The sequence below is a fragment of the Corythoichthys intestinalis genome, chromosome 8, assembly GCF_030265065.1.
Source record: "Corythoichthys intestinalis isolate RoL2023-P3 chromosome 8, ASM3026506v1, whole genome shotgun sequence".
Classification (NCBI taxonomy): domain Eukaryota; kingdom Metazoa; phylum Chordata; class Actinopteri; order Syngnathiformes; family Syngnathidae; genus Corythoichthys; species Corythoichthys intestinalis.
In genome coordinates, this window is record NC_080402.1 from 39158112 (window position 1) to 39174009 (window position 15898).

The following is a 15898-nucleotide window of genomic DNA, read 5'->3' on the forward strand; positions in this document are numbered from 1 at the left end:
GGTGTGCGTGCATGCACAATACAATGGGCTGTCAGTAATTGAATCAGTTAACCTAAAAAATGATTTGGAAAAAAAAGCCAACCAACATTTGGTTACACTGCAACCATTCCTTAACCAAAAATTTGATGTAATGGCAGGAAAAGGTGCTTTTTCTTTCTGTCTGCACCATATTGAGCCTCAAGCGTGCCAGACGAAGGCAAGCCCCTAACAGCTTGTTCCTTGCAGCAACGCTGACTGCTCACCGAGAAAAAGCACATAAGAGTATGTATATGTAACACAAAAATCTCAAAACTGTACACAACAGAGGCCAATAAAAGCAATGTATTTTTTTTTTTTTTAAAGAAATAATTTAAAAAAAAAAAAAACATAGACATATTAGACAAACACACAAAAAATTGTTCTACTCTCTCGGGAGTTTGTTGTTTTAATTTTACATCTTACCACAATAGATATCATTACACCTAATTGTAAATCTAAAACATATATATATACTTTTTATACACCATTTTTCTTTCATGCTTGACATATCAAAAAGTGACAGAATGTTTACTACTGTAATCTAGGCAGTTGCAAAATTTTCTATGTTCTTGTCCTTATTAGGCAAGGCTAATTTTCAGTATTTGTATAGCACAATTCAACAACACAAAGTAATTCAATGTGGTATACATCACATTGTAATTTGCGAGAAACAAATACAAATAAAAACTCTGTAAAAGACTATATGGAAGTCAAATTAAAATCAGCAAGACAGTTAAAAACAGTTATACATTGCAGATTTGAACAGGAAGTGCAATTAGGGATATGCTTGTATAGAAACAGTAGTGTTTTTAGCCCTATTCTAAAGCAACTAACCATTTGAGCACACCTCAGATCTTTAGGTAATTTGTTCCACAGTTGAGGAGCATAATAATTGGTGTCGCAGGTGAGCTAGAGCCTGTTCTAGCAACTACGGATGAGAAGCAGAGTGCTCCCTGGATTGCTTGCTAGTCAACAGCTGAGCACACATATAGTACATTTTGTACAAAAATAAACTCTACTTTTCGCCTGCATGGGTAATTAAAATTCTTTAATTAACCTTAGACTTTTCAAAGAAACAAACTTTGAATTTTCCAGTGTGAGGAGACACGGTAACTACGGTACTATTCAAAATGCTAAGACTGACGATAAATTTGGGCAAATGTTCTGTTTATAAGTCAGACAATTAAGACCACTGAAGAGAAAAGGAATGAGTCATTACAAATTATCTATTATCTTTACAGCAACTGCTATTTCCACACTTGTTCAAGATTGAATGGCGGCCATTGATGGTTACAGTTATTTTAGTTTACAACTTTGGTTTGAAAAGTTTTTTCCTGCATGTATCTTTTGTTTTGAGGTATATACAACCATGCTGTGTTACCAATTAAGGTTCCCAGCGACACTATATTTTGAGAGTATTTGGAGTATTAAAGTGCCTGTGACACGAAAAAGCATGTTTATTTCATAATACACGCGGTATTTTATGCTCCTGCATGAAATGGACGGCTTGGATGTGTGTGGAAGCGATCACTATATTTATTTAGTTTTTTTTAATCCCGCGCCATGAAAATGAGTGACTTCCGGCAACAGTTTCGAGTATAACGCGCCAGCCAAATGGCTGCAGAAAAATCTTGCTGTATGAGGGAGAGGCGTGTGCGCCTTTTTGGGGTTTCAAAAGGTTCCCATTCACCGGTGGATATTGGCCAAAACAAGCCAAACTACTGTGGGACCATGGGACTTACGAGGAAGTGAGTAAACATCGTGTTTTTTATTATGTCAAATACTGGGATCATTTTAATATGTAGGTGGCTTGCATTTTGTGACATGCTCCTTGTCCCCTCGGCTGACGACCGGCGGCTTGTCGCACGTCCCCCCGCCGGGAGAGCACTACTAGTATACTTGGCTTATTCCCCTCTTCAAGTGCCCGGTGTTCTGTCAAATTTCCCGACCGATCAGAAATTGCAACTTTGAGTTAATAGCCACGAATACAGCGATTTCAAAGTAAACACTACAAACTTTCTTTAAATAAAGGACTACTTACTTTTGCTCATGGATTGGCATGTAAATGTTCAGCGGTCATTGTCCAGCTGTTTCCCCGGCGAGCTCTCCTGTCTGTAGTAACAGGGGAACGAGCTGTATATTGCTCTCCGCCATGCGGTTTGCCGATCAGCGAAGACAATCGACAACCCGTTCGTCATGTGAAATGATCCGGGCTAGTTATGTGTGATTTTTCTGCTTCAAAGACTTTGAAACATCACTCTAGGTCTGATAAAGTGCAGACAAAGAATTCGGAATCTCCTATAAACCCCTCTAAAATATTAAATAACTTTACCACTGTAGACCAAATTGATGTAATTTCAATTATAATGTCCTCCAAACCATCAACATGCCTCTTCGACCCAATTCCAACCAAACTTTTTAAAGAGACCCTGCCTCTAACTATTGACACTATCTTAAATATAATAAATACCTCATTAGTTACAGGCTACGTGCCGCAGTCCTTTAAATATGCAGTTATTAAACCGCTCTTGAAAAAACCTACTCTTGATCCTGATATTTTGGCCAATTATAGACCTATTTCTAACTTACCATTTCTCTCCAAAGTCCTTGAAAGAGTGGTAATTAAACAGCTCTGTCAGCACCTACAGGACAATAGTTTATTTGAACAGTTCCAGTCTGGCTTTCGAGCTCATCATAGCACTGAAACCGCATTAGTTAAAGTGACTAATGACTTGTTACTTGCTGCTGACATTGGATTAGTCTCGATCCTGGTTCTGTTGGACCTGAGTGCAGCCTTTGACGCAATCGACCATAATATCTTATTGCAGAGATTAGAATGTGACATAGGCATTAGAGGAGCAGCCCTCTGCTGGTTTAAATCATATTTATCTAATAGGTACCAGTTTGTCAATGTAAACCAGCAATCATCATCGTACTCTAGAGTTAGTTATGGTGTGCCGCAAGGATCTGTCCTCAGGCCCATCTTGTTTTCACTGTATATGCTTCCTCTAGGTAATATCATCAGAAAACATAGCATTAACTTTCATTGTTACGCTGACGACACACAACTGTATTTATCAATTAAACCTGAGCAGGTCAGGCAAGTAGAAAAACTAAGCGCCTGCGTCCGAGATATAAATACCTGGATGAGCACTAACTATCTTCTACTTAACCCTGAAAAGACAGAAGTCCTTATAATAGGCCCGAAAAGTGTTAGAGACTCTTTAGCTGCCCAGATAGTCACTCTGGACAATGTAAGTGTAGCCTCCAGCGCCACAGTTAAAAACCTAGGAGTTTTATTTGACCCTGACTTATCGTTTAAAGCACACATTAAACAAACCTGTAGAACGGCTTTCTTTCACCTGCGCAACATCGCCAAAATTAGAAATATTTTATCTAAAAGCGATGCAGAAAAATTAATTCACGCGTTCGTTACATCGAGATTGGATTACTGTAACTCCCTACTTGCAGCTGGTCCGAAAAGGTCTCTAAAAGGTCTTCAGCTAGTCCAAAACGCAGCAGCAAGACTTTTAACAGGAACCAATAGAAGAGAGCACATCACCCCTGTGCTCCAGGCACTTCACTGGCTTCCAGTCGAGTTTAGAATTAAATTTAAAATACTCCTTCTTACATTTAAGACCATTAATGGGTTGGGGCCACCTTATCTCACCGATGCTCTGGTTCCATACCGCCCCAACAGAACACTCCGATCTCAGAATGCAGGTCTACTGGTAGTTCCCAGGGTTTCTAAAAGTACTGTCGGAGCTAGAGCCTTTAGCCACCAAGCCCGTTTTATGGAATCAGCTTCCAGCTAGTATTAAAGAAGCCGAGACAGTCTGCACATTTAAGATTAGATTAAAAACGTTCCTATTCGACAAAGCTTATGGTTAGGCTAGTTGAAGTCGGAGTAGACTCACAGTTTAGTCTAAGCTGCACTAGAAGCTATAATGCTGGGGGCAGTACAGAGTTCTATCTCCTTTTCTTACTCTACCTACCACTTGTCTTACTTTATTTCTATTTTCCAATGTTAATATCTAGTTGTCTAGTCTCTTCATCACTAGTCACCCGGTGTCCCCTTTCCCCCCTCCCCTCTGGGGAGGGGCTATTTTTCAGCTGCAGCCTCCTGACTGTCCGGACCCCTGGCTGGTTAGACGTCCTCGCTGCTACCCCCATCTCATCTGACTAGAGGGACCTCTTCTTGCTCCTTTACTCCACTGTATTTTTACGGACTATAACTTCGCTTGCTAATTCCCATTAGCAGTTCTGGGGTTCCTATCTATCCGTCCTGGGAGTGGATCCCTCCTGACTGTGGTACTCCCCAAGGTTTCTCATTTTTCTCCCAATTGACTCTGGAGTTTTTGGAGTTTTTCCTTGCCGGCATGGAGGGTCTTAAGGATAGGGGATACCCAGGACTTGAACTGTATCCATTCATCTTTGTTGCTTCATTTCTAATTGTGTATCATATTGCCTCTGTAAAGCCCTTTGAGACTTCTGTTGTGATTGAGGGCTATACAAATAAAATTGAATTGAATTGAATTGAATTCCGGCAAGAGAAAAAAAAAAAGACAGAAATGAAGCATTATTCGTCCAAAGAGCATGAGTGCCCTCTAGTGGAGAAAATAGTTCCTAGTTTGAATAGTGAACACTGTAGTTCCTTCATAGTTACTATTATGAAATTAAAAGGATCATATCCGGTTTTCTGTGGTCAAAGCCTAACCCTGGGAAAGAGGTTCAAATGCACGCTTTCGATTCATGTGGAGGGCAGTGCTCTACATTATGTCAAATACTTCATTTTTTACGGGGCTTTAAAGACACCACGTGATTGAACAGGCTGTCGTGATCATAGAAGGGCAAGCTTGCTTCAGATTGGTGTGATGGAGTCGTGATGATTGTTGTGACGTTTCATTGGTGATATTGGTAGAGCTACTCTTGGCATCACTGGCAAAAAAATAAACTAATACGTAGAATAAAGAGGAAAAATGTACTGACTCTTGTGTAACCCAAAGTAGCAGAGTAAGAGTAGCGTTTTTTCTTCACAAATCTACTCAAGTAAAAGTAAAAAGTATGGCTTGGTAAAACCACTCTTAGAAGTAAATTTTTCTCAAAACGTTACTCAAGTAAATGTAACGGAGTACATGTAACACGTTACTGCCCACCTTTGATTATACTGAATCATTTCCTTCTCATTTCAACTCTCCATAAAAGCAAACTGGCATTCCTTTGGACCCGCGCCCACTAATGAGCGCAATCAGTATAAACCGGTAAGTAGGAAACAGATGGAAAACTGGATGTGGTAATTCAAAGTCATACAGTTTAACGCAAACCAACTAGTGGTTCGCAAACTTTTTACACAAGTGCCACCTAAAAAAATGATGTACTACTAATCTGACTAATATTGAAATATGATAGCGTAGTAGGTCAAACAGTTCTTTAAAAATAAGGTAGAGGATTTATCCAACATAAATGTGCATTCCACAGTTTAACAGTGACTAAAAAAATAAAAATTGGGTTGCTGATATAGCATAGAGTCCACTATAGCTAAACTGTACTTCTTTAATGTACTGTAGTGGATTTTAAAAAGGTTTTAGGCTGCTTGCATTTCTAATTCGTGTCATGGGAGGATGGACACGTACCACAGGTAGTACTCCTACCACACTTTGAGAACCATTGCTCTAACCAATTTATTGAGTAAAGAAAGAAGAGGAAAAGAAAGGAAAAAGCAAATAGGATGCATTACTTTATCGCACAACAGAGTCAGATATTACATTTAAATCATGGATTCAAACGTGGTAAAGAGCTTTAACTTCATCTGATGGTCTTTCTGGTCCACTAATCATGCATTTAATTTTGACTGCAGATTACTCTGAGGGGATGAACAGTCCCGTTGGGTTTCGTGCATCATTGCTGGTGTGCCCTCCTTTTTTCTGAGCCAGATGTTGTCAGTCTAAAGAGCAAGACTCACTCAAACACACTGACCCACACTTGCACTCCAGGCACATTGCAATATGTTCATCTGATGTGATGGAATTCCTAACCACGCTAGAATATTACACATATCACAGTCACGTGTCAGGGAATATGTCTGTGTCGCTGATGAACAGACACAAAAGTAATGAAATAAAAAGGCTGTGTAGGAGTCATTCATTGACCTACCTTGAAAGCTCAAATAAGCCCAAAGGTAAAATCCAATGAGGACTGATTCATGCGCCCTCCGTGACTCCATAGCAGCAGTATTGTAGGTCTCCTTTTTAGCAAACAGAAGGTGTCGAAACTTGGACAGCTTTATCAGACATCTCTCTCGCTCTCTCACTCCCTCTCTCTATCCATATCTCTCTCTCCCTCCCTCTTTCACTTAATCTCACACACACGCTTACTCTCTCTTTACCTCTTGTTGTAAACAAATATCTCAAGCATACACGTGCCACCTCTATGTCTTTATGCTGTATGCAGTTTTTGACAGCCACCTGTCTGCACTGTTCAAATGTCTGAACTTGGTCCTAAAAAACAGAGTGTGCTTCTTTGAAACACATAAACCAAGGCACCCATGTTTACATGAGGAAAGTATCACGGCACACGAACCAAAAAGAATGTAACATGTTTTCATATTTTTAGCCATAGACTTCTGAAGATATTGACAGGACACGGAGCGCGGGGCCGATTAATAGGGGGCCTATCTCCGTCAAAGCTGACCGAGTGGAAACAGACAAAGAGCTTTTTATGTTGAAAATTCTTGTAAATAAATGCTTAAATCCATGAATGATTTAAATATATGGACGTAAAACTGTCTCAATTCTTGGTTAAAAGCAAAAAAAAAAAAATTTTATTATTAATTTTATTTATTTATTTTACGTAAAGATGCCGAATGTGCTGCTAGTCTTTAAGCCACTGTAGCATTGCCTTATCACCATGAAGAGCTTTTTACGTTGAAAATTCTTGTGAATAAATGCTTAAATCCCTAAATTCTTTATAGATATGGACGTAAAATAGTCTCGATTCTTGGTTAAAAGCAAAAAAACTGGCAGTTAGCATTTATTTTGCGTAAGTATTGCGAATTATGACGCCAACGCGGTTAATTTCTCCCATCGATTTTTTTCACGTTTCAAAATGCATGCATGGTACTAAAAATATAATAATTGCCTTGAATCCTCGAACAAATCACTCCTGAGACAATCCTTCCTGTTTGTATGTGGTACAGCTTTCGTATTTTTTCAACCTAAATCCAGCGTTGGATTGCTGTATGTGTTTGAGGAAAAACTGAGAACTGCAACCGACTTCAACCGACTAAAGAGGAGTGTGGGATGGCCCCCTACTTGAAAGCGTGGTGCAGTGTCTGTGGAATGTGGCCCATCAATATAATTATGAAGTCTGTTTTATCATTGAAGATTTCTTCTTTTGTGCAAGTACCACATTCATGTGAAATCTAGGCCTGTTTGCTACATTAAAAACATATATACAATATATTCACCTTCACTTAGTAGTCACCCCAGGAATCCGGAATTCTGCAATTGCGAAATTTACTGCCGATTCAGCAGGGGTCTCCCTTAAAATGTTTGCTCTATTGGGTTAAGATCCAGTTATTTACTTGGGCCGTCTAAGACCTTGGATCCCTCGTAGGAAGATACTTGTTGTGCTGCCAGTGTGTTTTGTGGCTATTTTGTTGTTGCATGACAAAGCCCAATTTGTTTGGACACATTTTTCTTTAAATTTCCCAACAATGCTTTTGTAGACTTCAGATTTCACTCTGCTACTACCATCATGAGTTACATTATGAATAAGGAGTAAATGGCAACCTCATTTTACAGCCAGAGTCCCTAATTTCACTCAGTAATTAAATATGAATTAATATAGGAAATTATTGTTGAGATACAGCAAGGATTACTAGGATTCAGCCGTACTGATGAACGAAAGAGAACCTAAATGTGGCAGATCGTCTTTTACCTGGAGTCCTGGGGTAAGCTGATAACGAGGTGAGGTATTTACTTAACAGTGAACGAGCTATTTGAACACATTCTTCCAATAATGAAAGAGCATCACCCAGGATGCATAAAAGGTCCACAAATGTTTGATTAAGTATCAACACTTGGGCGGTGACACATGCAGCAAAGTAAAAGGCACTCAGTGGAATACAGGCCTCAATCACAATCTTAAAATGGGTCATAACCAAATGGCAGCCACCATCCACATTTCTGATTGATCCATGCATTATTCGCGAAGAAATAGGAAAAAGCCATCTTTAACAAAGAAAGAAAGAAATGAGGAACCACAGAAGGTACGTAATAACTTAAAACATTCTCTCACATTGTTTACTTACAGGGACCTGAGAATCACACTGAATTGTTGTTTATTTGAGTGTCCTTAATAAATATTATTTTGAACATCCATACCACTACTACTGTCCTCACAATCTCATTTTTAAATTTAAATTAAAAACAAAAAACACTTAAGCATGGGTCATAGACTTCATAACCTAGTGATGATGTCTGTACATGGTCTATGAAACATGGTATCAATCAAGTTGATACACGCAATATTGTTCTCAGTTATGGTAGCGCACCAACATCAACTGAACAATCCCTTGGAACAGAGCAATTGTTTCATATTCTAAAATAAACAACATTCATTCATTCATTTTCCATGCCGCCTATCCTCACGAGGGTTGCGGAGGTGCTGGAGCCTTTCCCAGCTAATTACAGGCAGTAGGCAGGGTACACCCTGAATTGGTTGCCAACCAATCGCAGGGCACAATGAGACAAACAACCATTCACGCACACACTCATACCTATGGAGAATTTAGAGTGTTCAATCAGCCTACCACACGTTTTTAGTAATAAACAACATATAATAAATAAATAGATAATAAAAATATTCTTTACTATGTCAATTATTTAAATGGTATGGACACGGCTCTGTCAATGGCCATTCACATAAATCTTTGGGATAAGTACTGTACATACACATATTTTTTTTACTTTATTTAAGTTTTTAAAAGTAAACCTATAGATTTTATATACAGTATATGCATATATATCAAACCTGTATGCGCAATGTATTTAAAAAAAAGGATATTGCATTTATGTAATCAACAAACAGCAGCAGAGAACACGGCAGAATTTTATTTCTGCATAGCTCAAAAAGCAGTTTAATGCTTAATTTCAAAGAAAATAGTGTCTACTTGAATGCTTGTTCTTATGAGTTAAGACAGACTGTTTAATCGCTTTCATTGATGGTGAAAGCAACAGAATCTTCGCATATAGCTCTAAATATTATTTAAATGTATGTAAATGTTATCTGAAGAAAATGTTGTTTTCGTAGATTTATTCATCAATTACTGTACCTTACAGGCGAGAGTCAAAAAGCTCAATAAATCGCAATGGTGATGCGTTTGTACGCCAGATATTCAAGTGTTGCGCATTGGTAGATGTGATGCCTATTTTGGACAACCAAATTATGAATGTTTCATTTTAATGTGACTCATATACCATAATTTTCAAATTTAGACTTATATTTATAACTAATAAACCAAAATAAAATGAATTTGGATACAATAATCATGATTTTTTCCAAAGTCACAAGGATCTATAACAAAAGGTTAAAGAGCCAAACGTGGCTCTGAACCACAGGTTGCCAATTCCTGGCCTAGACTAAGGGGCCGTTTACATGGTGAGGCTGCGACACCAAGACGCAATGATTGTGTTGTGGAATGGACTTGCCTTTACACAGTGACTGCGAAAATGGAAGGTGAAGACACACAAACCTTTGATTCTGGCCTCCAAAGCAGAACAATTTGATTGCGGGGATTGCTGTGCAACCATATGAGTAGAACGCTATCGCTCCGATGACGTCAGCACTCGCACACGTCACTTGGAGCATGCTCAATTGCTGCCACTAAACATTCAAAACAGCAAAAATGGTGGAACGTCGGCTTTAATTTACTGTTTTTATTAATATTTTTAATTTAAATATATTTTATGTTCGCATTTTTGTGCCTTTTGAAGCAAAAGAAAAAAAAACGTGTGGATGCCATCGCTTCGAGTGGGCAGGTATGTTGTCTTCCGGGCTGAGGCTATAATACCTGACTGCAGCCCAGAGCCAAGCAACAGTCGCTAGAAAACCACGCCTCGTACAAACCACGTCCCTACAAACTACGCTCACATCATGCGACAATGGTAGCATCTGATGTGTCTCATAGGTATCACATGTATATAGAATTAGAGCGTTAAAGCGTTAGTAAACAGCCGCCATCTTAAGGGGCAAAACACACGGGAGGCGACATCGTTCGTGTTCAGTACATTTTCTATGGAACAAGAGCGATGAGGCGAAAATCGTCAACCCTGTTGTGGCGAAGCGACACGCGACGTTCGTGCATGTGAAATTTTGCGCTTGTATACTTACATGTGCACATGCGGACCAACGACACAATATTAGAAAATAGGAATGATTGACTGTCGCCTGGCACTCAAACCAATCAGAAACAGATTTATAGATCGACAAATCACTTTGTGAGGACACTGGCAACACTTTGTAAACATGGGAATTAAAAAATAAACTGTCAACATGGATATTTATTTTTTTCTCATATCTCTTGATATATTTGCTGTTTTTTACAAGTTTGAATGACTGTATAACATTGCTTCTCATTTTTTTTTAAAAAATGTCAACATAGAGGAGCGTGTCATTTTATCATTGTACTTGAGATCAGCACATACTTTATGATACCTCTCGGCATGATTTCTGGGATATAATTTAAAAAGCAGCAGTATGGGAAATTGTTGGTGCTCAGAAAAGACCGGAAATTTTGAAATGCCCTTCAAATTCATAGCCAAACAGAGACAAGTGATGAAGCACAGGCAGAGAACGATACATGTCACTTGTCGCTTGCCGCTACAGTCGCATCATGCACCGTGTGTTGGCTTTCAGCTGAACTGCGATGACTTTCGCATTTAGCCATCGCTCGTCGCCTCCCGTGTGTTTTGCCCCTAAAAAGTAGACTTCTCAGGCAGGCTCTGATGTATCGAACATAAGTTGAGTAACTTTTTATAAAATACTCCTAAATCAGCTAAATCTTGACTTGAATCTATCTATAAATGCTAAAACATTTTTAACACTTTCACATGGCGAAAGTAGACAGAAGGGAAATTATGGAATAACGGGAGCAATTTTAACAACTTTAAGGGTTGATTTAAAAATTTAAATGACTTCCAAACATAGCAAAGGTTACAATCTAGATATATTATGTACTATATTACGTACGCCCCTGTGTCCGCAATACCTCTGTGTCTAGTTAAGTTTAGGTTAAGGAATTGGGCCTATTGTCCTAAACCTCTGAACTTCACATTGTAAAGGAATTCTTCACGCCACCGTACCAACAGCAGGCGTGGTTTGTAAAGGGTGTGGTTTTTATATGAGGCATGGTTTGTGGCAACGGGCACCTGGCTCTGGGCTGCAGTCAGACCTTTTTTGGCTGTGGAGGTTTTTGTCAAGGAAGTGCATCACTGGCTGTCGCCTTGTAAAACTGCACTGCCCCCTAGGGCCTGGCATGAATACTGCGTCGTTTTCACGCGGAATTGCGACATCGTTCAAATAAAGACGGAACCAAGACAGCATCATGTAAAATGCAAACATGAAATGTGTCGTATTCTCAGAGTGTCACCATGTAAACAGTCCCTAATTGTTTCCCTCTCATTTTATTTTCCTTCATCTTCAATTCTTATATGTTGCTCTCAATTCCTTGTCTGCTTTCCATTTCTCTGCATGTTGTACTGTATGTTTATTTTTTTCCACCTCTCCATTTTTTCTAGTGTTGAACTGTCAGTGTGCAGCAGATGCAGCATTGTCCTAAGACCATTAGAAGAGTGCCTGCAGCGCTTCTTTAGCTCTCACTATTTATCACTTCTCCTTCCATTTGCTTTATTCTTAGTGCATACAGCTCCCACCCTCCTTTTCTCATCTCCCTTTTATATTTCTAGTTACAGCTATGTGGCCACACTGTATTACATATATATATATGTTGACTGCCATCAGCCTGCAGGGACGGGAATCTTGAATTTGTATGCTTGGACTTCTAGATAGATTGTCTGTCTACAGTATGTCTTTAATGAATACTTGGGCCACAAAGCTCCTGCATTTTAATGATGGGCATTAAGGCGAGAGTTTTTTAAAAAAAATATTATTATTAGATGCTGTGAAAAGTTTAAGAATGACGGATGTACTTGCCATCATTAATATCAATCTTGAACTTGGCAGCCAGGTGTCATACAGTATGTCACTGATGATGTATTTGATTAGTTGGTCAAGGAAATCAGAGAGGCAAAGGTTTTGACTGCTTTTGATGTCAGAACTTATGTTTGATGGTGGTCAAAATGGATGAGTGCTTCTTTGCTGTTGTTGTTTTTTCAAAAGACTGCAGCTGTTTTGTACAATTATTTATGTATGCAGTTTAATTAGATTATTATTTTTATACATACTGTATATGGCGGAAAACGCAGACAAGACTGAAAAGCAGTTTCTGCTCTTGCACCCCTTTTTGGGCGCATTAAGCCCCCAGACTATTTTTAATTTGTCCGTTTTACCCTGGAAACCTCCGTTTACAGACGTCGCGCAACCGCTTTTGTTTCAACCCAGCCATAAAAAGAAGGAAAGTAATTATATTTATAATCCAAAACGTCAAAATGCTTTAGCTTAGAATCATTAATTGATGTGTAATATTTCGTTTAAAAAAAAAAAAAAACTTTTATAAAATCATTCACTCGCATATTTTAAACTTTTAAACATATTACGTCACAATGAAAAAAAACGGTGTCTGTAAATAAGTCACGGACATCGGACATCTACCTCATAACTATCGCTAACTATTTTTTTGTTACTGTTGCATTCCTCAATATGTTAGATGATAAATAATCGATCCAAACAAAGAAAAATTGAAAAAAAAAAACTTTTAAAAGGGTAAATATATGAAAAAGAACATCTCGGCCACTGCTTGATGTCTGCGATTTTTGTATTGCGACCCTTGTTATATTTCCGTGTTTCACCCATAAAATCCCCAAAAAGTCCAGCTGTGGCCATTCACAGCTGTGTCTTTACAATCGGTGGGTGATACATACTACTCTGAGTTTTTGGACCGAAACAAGGTGTGTATGTGGTAATATCTCGTTAAAATCATGGCATGTTTAATTATGCTCTCTCATGCTCTCACCTTCTTTTTTTTTTTTTTTTTTGCCCTCCTTTTCAAAATTTTTCTTCCCCCAGAAAATTTAGATTTTAAGCTTTCCAATGATGTATCTCACGTGCATTTCAGACAATTTTGAAATTCTGCCAAATTGGGGGTCTCAGAGAGGAACTTCAAGTCACCTGAGTGTTTTCCGCTATATACGTATATATGGAACAAATTGGTGAACCTGAACTTTGTAAAGTTTATGAGGAGGAAACGCTGTTGGCATTGTAGTAAAATGTGTTAGGTGGTGAGTTGGAATGTATGTTTATGGTCAATTATGTAGCAAGAATATTCGTATGAGTTAACATTTTTGATATTTTATTGTTGACACCAAGTTAGTGTGTCGCAGAGTGGCAATAATAGAAGTAAACGACCGTTTCATTGGTCTTGGATATTTTTTCAGTCTCGTCGTCTCTGCACCCCAGTGAAAATAAGTCTACTTCTGTTTGCAGAAGTCAATCAGTGTTCGTAGTGTTAGTGATTAGAGGGTTACTTGAGTATCTGATGTTATCCCAGGGGTTTTGCTCCTACAGTCATTTGTCTAGAGGATAAGTGAATAGACGAGTGCTGCAGAGAGCTCCTCCCTCTCATGAGTCTAATCACACTGATTGAACCTGTGGTAGATGTTAAGATATTCAAACATGCGGGCTCACACCGCTGTAGTGAGCTTGGACAAGGAGGGAAACCAGCCAGCTTTTGAATGTACAGCCAAGCATCCCAATGAACTTTCTTTCTGCTCCATCTTTTCTTAAACCCCAGGCTTTTTTCCGTAATTCGATCTATTTTGAAAGAGTTTTCCATTAAATTTACAGAATTTCCTGAATCAAATGTTTTTGTTTTTATTCGGGGTTTTATTGTTTGATTTTGTTTTCAAAGAGCTTATTATATGAAAACACCGTTCCCCACACACACAGGAAAAAAAACTTATGTATACAGTATGTTATAACATCAGAGGCCTCCTCTAAAGTGTTGCCCTCAGTGAACATCTCCCACAGTGTTCAATCAAAAAAAGCCCTAGTGTCTCACCTTGATTCAAAGTTAGTGGCAATGGTAACATTTTACTTTTCTTTTTTTCTCTCTCACATTTATTGTTGCAGCATACTATCGCACGGTAGTTCATTTTTTGCGCAGTATTGACTATAGAAATTTACATGATGAGAACCAGATCAAAACAATGAGACAACCTCCAACGTAGCATAAAATGGTTATTTACAGTTTTTCTCAATTGCTTTGGTACGTTTCTCAGATCAGAATTGAAATTCTCAAACATACTTGTTCAATCCTCACAATATCACATTACTACTGCACATCAAAAAAGCAGTTTCTCATTTCTTTGAGCAAGTTACAAATGTTTTTGTGCATCCATGCAAATGATTTTGTACAATTCTCTGCTGTTTCCTACATTATCAGTTGCATCTGTAATGATGGTCAAAATAGATAATAGTCTCACCACCCACAAAATTTAGTCATACTTCATTGCATAAGTCTTTACATGCAAAATTTATCAACATGTTGTCAGAATATGTCAACATGTGTCTGCTTATTGCATTTTCATTACTGGTTTTACTTATTTTAACCTGCCAAAATGTGTGATAGTTTGGGACAGTATGGGTTTCCACCACTCCAACATAATCAGGGAATATTTTGCAACCCACAACTCTAGTGGTAATGGAGTTCCTCCCATCATACTCCCCATTCCTCAATCCAATAGAAGACTTTTTCTGCACATATAAATGGCAACTGCATGATCCCCAGCCTCACACTCAGATGAGTCTTCTGGATTCCATGAATGCAGCATGCAGTGACATTACAGCAGATACCTGCAGTGGCTGGATAAAGCATTCAAGAAGATTCTTTCCATGCTGTATAGCAAGAGATGACATCCATTGTGACTTGGATGAAAATTTGTGGCCCAACAGGGAGGATTGTCAAGATGTGTAGAACGAATGGGGGGAAAAAATCCCGACATGAAGCAATCAAAGTTCAGTTGTGTCGATTGTCTTATGTTCACATTTCTAATTTTGCTTTTGTTTTTTTCTTTGTGATACTCAGTGCTGTCTTTTGCGTTATGTATCGCTGTGACATGTTCTGTCAAGCAATTGTAAAAACAGTAAAAGTGTTAACTGAATCTTGTCCAGTCTCTTGCAATCAATCTCCCACACACAAAGGTGTAACTTGCAATCTTCATCCAAACTTCAAACTTCATCCATACTTCCACCAGAGTAACTGTTCAATTGAGAGCATGACTAAACAATTTGACTGTCTTGTCTGTACACAATGAAAAAAGGACTTGTCATTCTTACAGCACTGACATGTTCACACTGTAAAAAATGCCACTTCTAAAACAAGTAAAAAAAAATATTTGAAAATAGATAAGATTTGCTTATAACAAGTAAGAAAATTCTGCCAATGGAAAAAGCAATTTTTGTCTTGCTAAGAATTCTTAAAATAAGACATCCATTCAGGATGAACTAGAGAAATATAACTAGTTTCAAGATCTCGTTGAACTGGTAAAATATTACTAGTTTCAAGATCTCATTCATCCTGAATGGATGTCTTATTTTAACACTAGAAAACCCAGCTAAAGCCGAATCGGCCTTTCCCCAAGACAAACACTCCTAATATTCCCATATATGAATGGCTCTTGTCTGTCGGACAACGACTTTCCAA

General features: G+C 38.4%; 1 protein-coding gene across 2 annotated transcripts in view; it reads right to left on the reverse strand.

Annotated features, from left to right (window-relative positions):
- LOC130920195 (neuronal acetylcholine receptor subunit alpha-7-like) overlaps positions 1-6310 on the reverse strand; it is a 79206-nt gene extending 72896 nt beyond the window's left edge. For both annotated transcript variants that reach the window (XM_057843188.1, XM_057843187.1), the window contains exon 1: positions 6172-6310. In XM_057843188.1, the coding sequence (XP_057699171.1) occupies positions 6172-6241 (70 nt within the window). In that variant the 5' untranslated portion in view covers positions 6242-6310. The remainder of the gene's footprint in view (positions 1-6171) is intronic.
- Positions 6311-15898: the final 9588 nt, after the last annotated feature.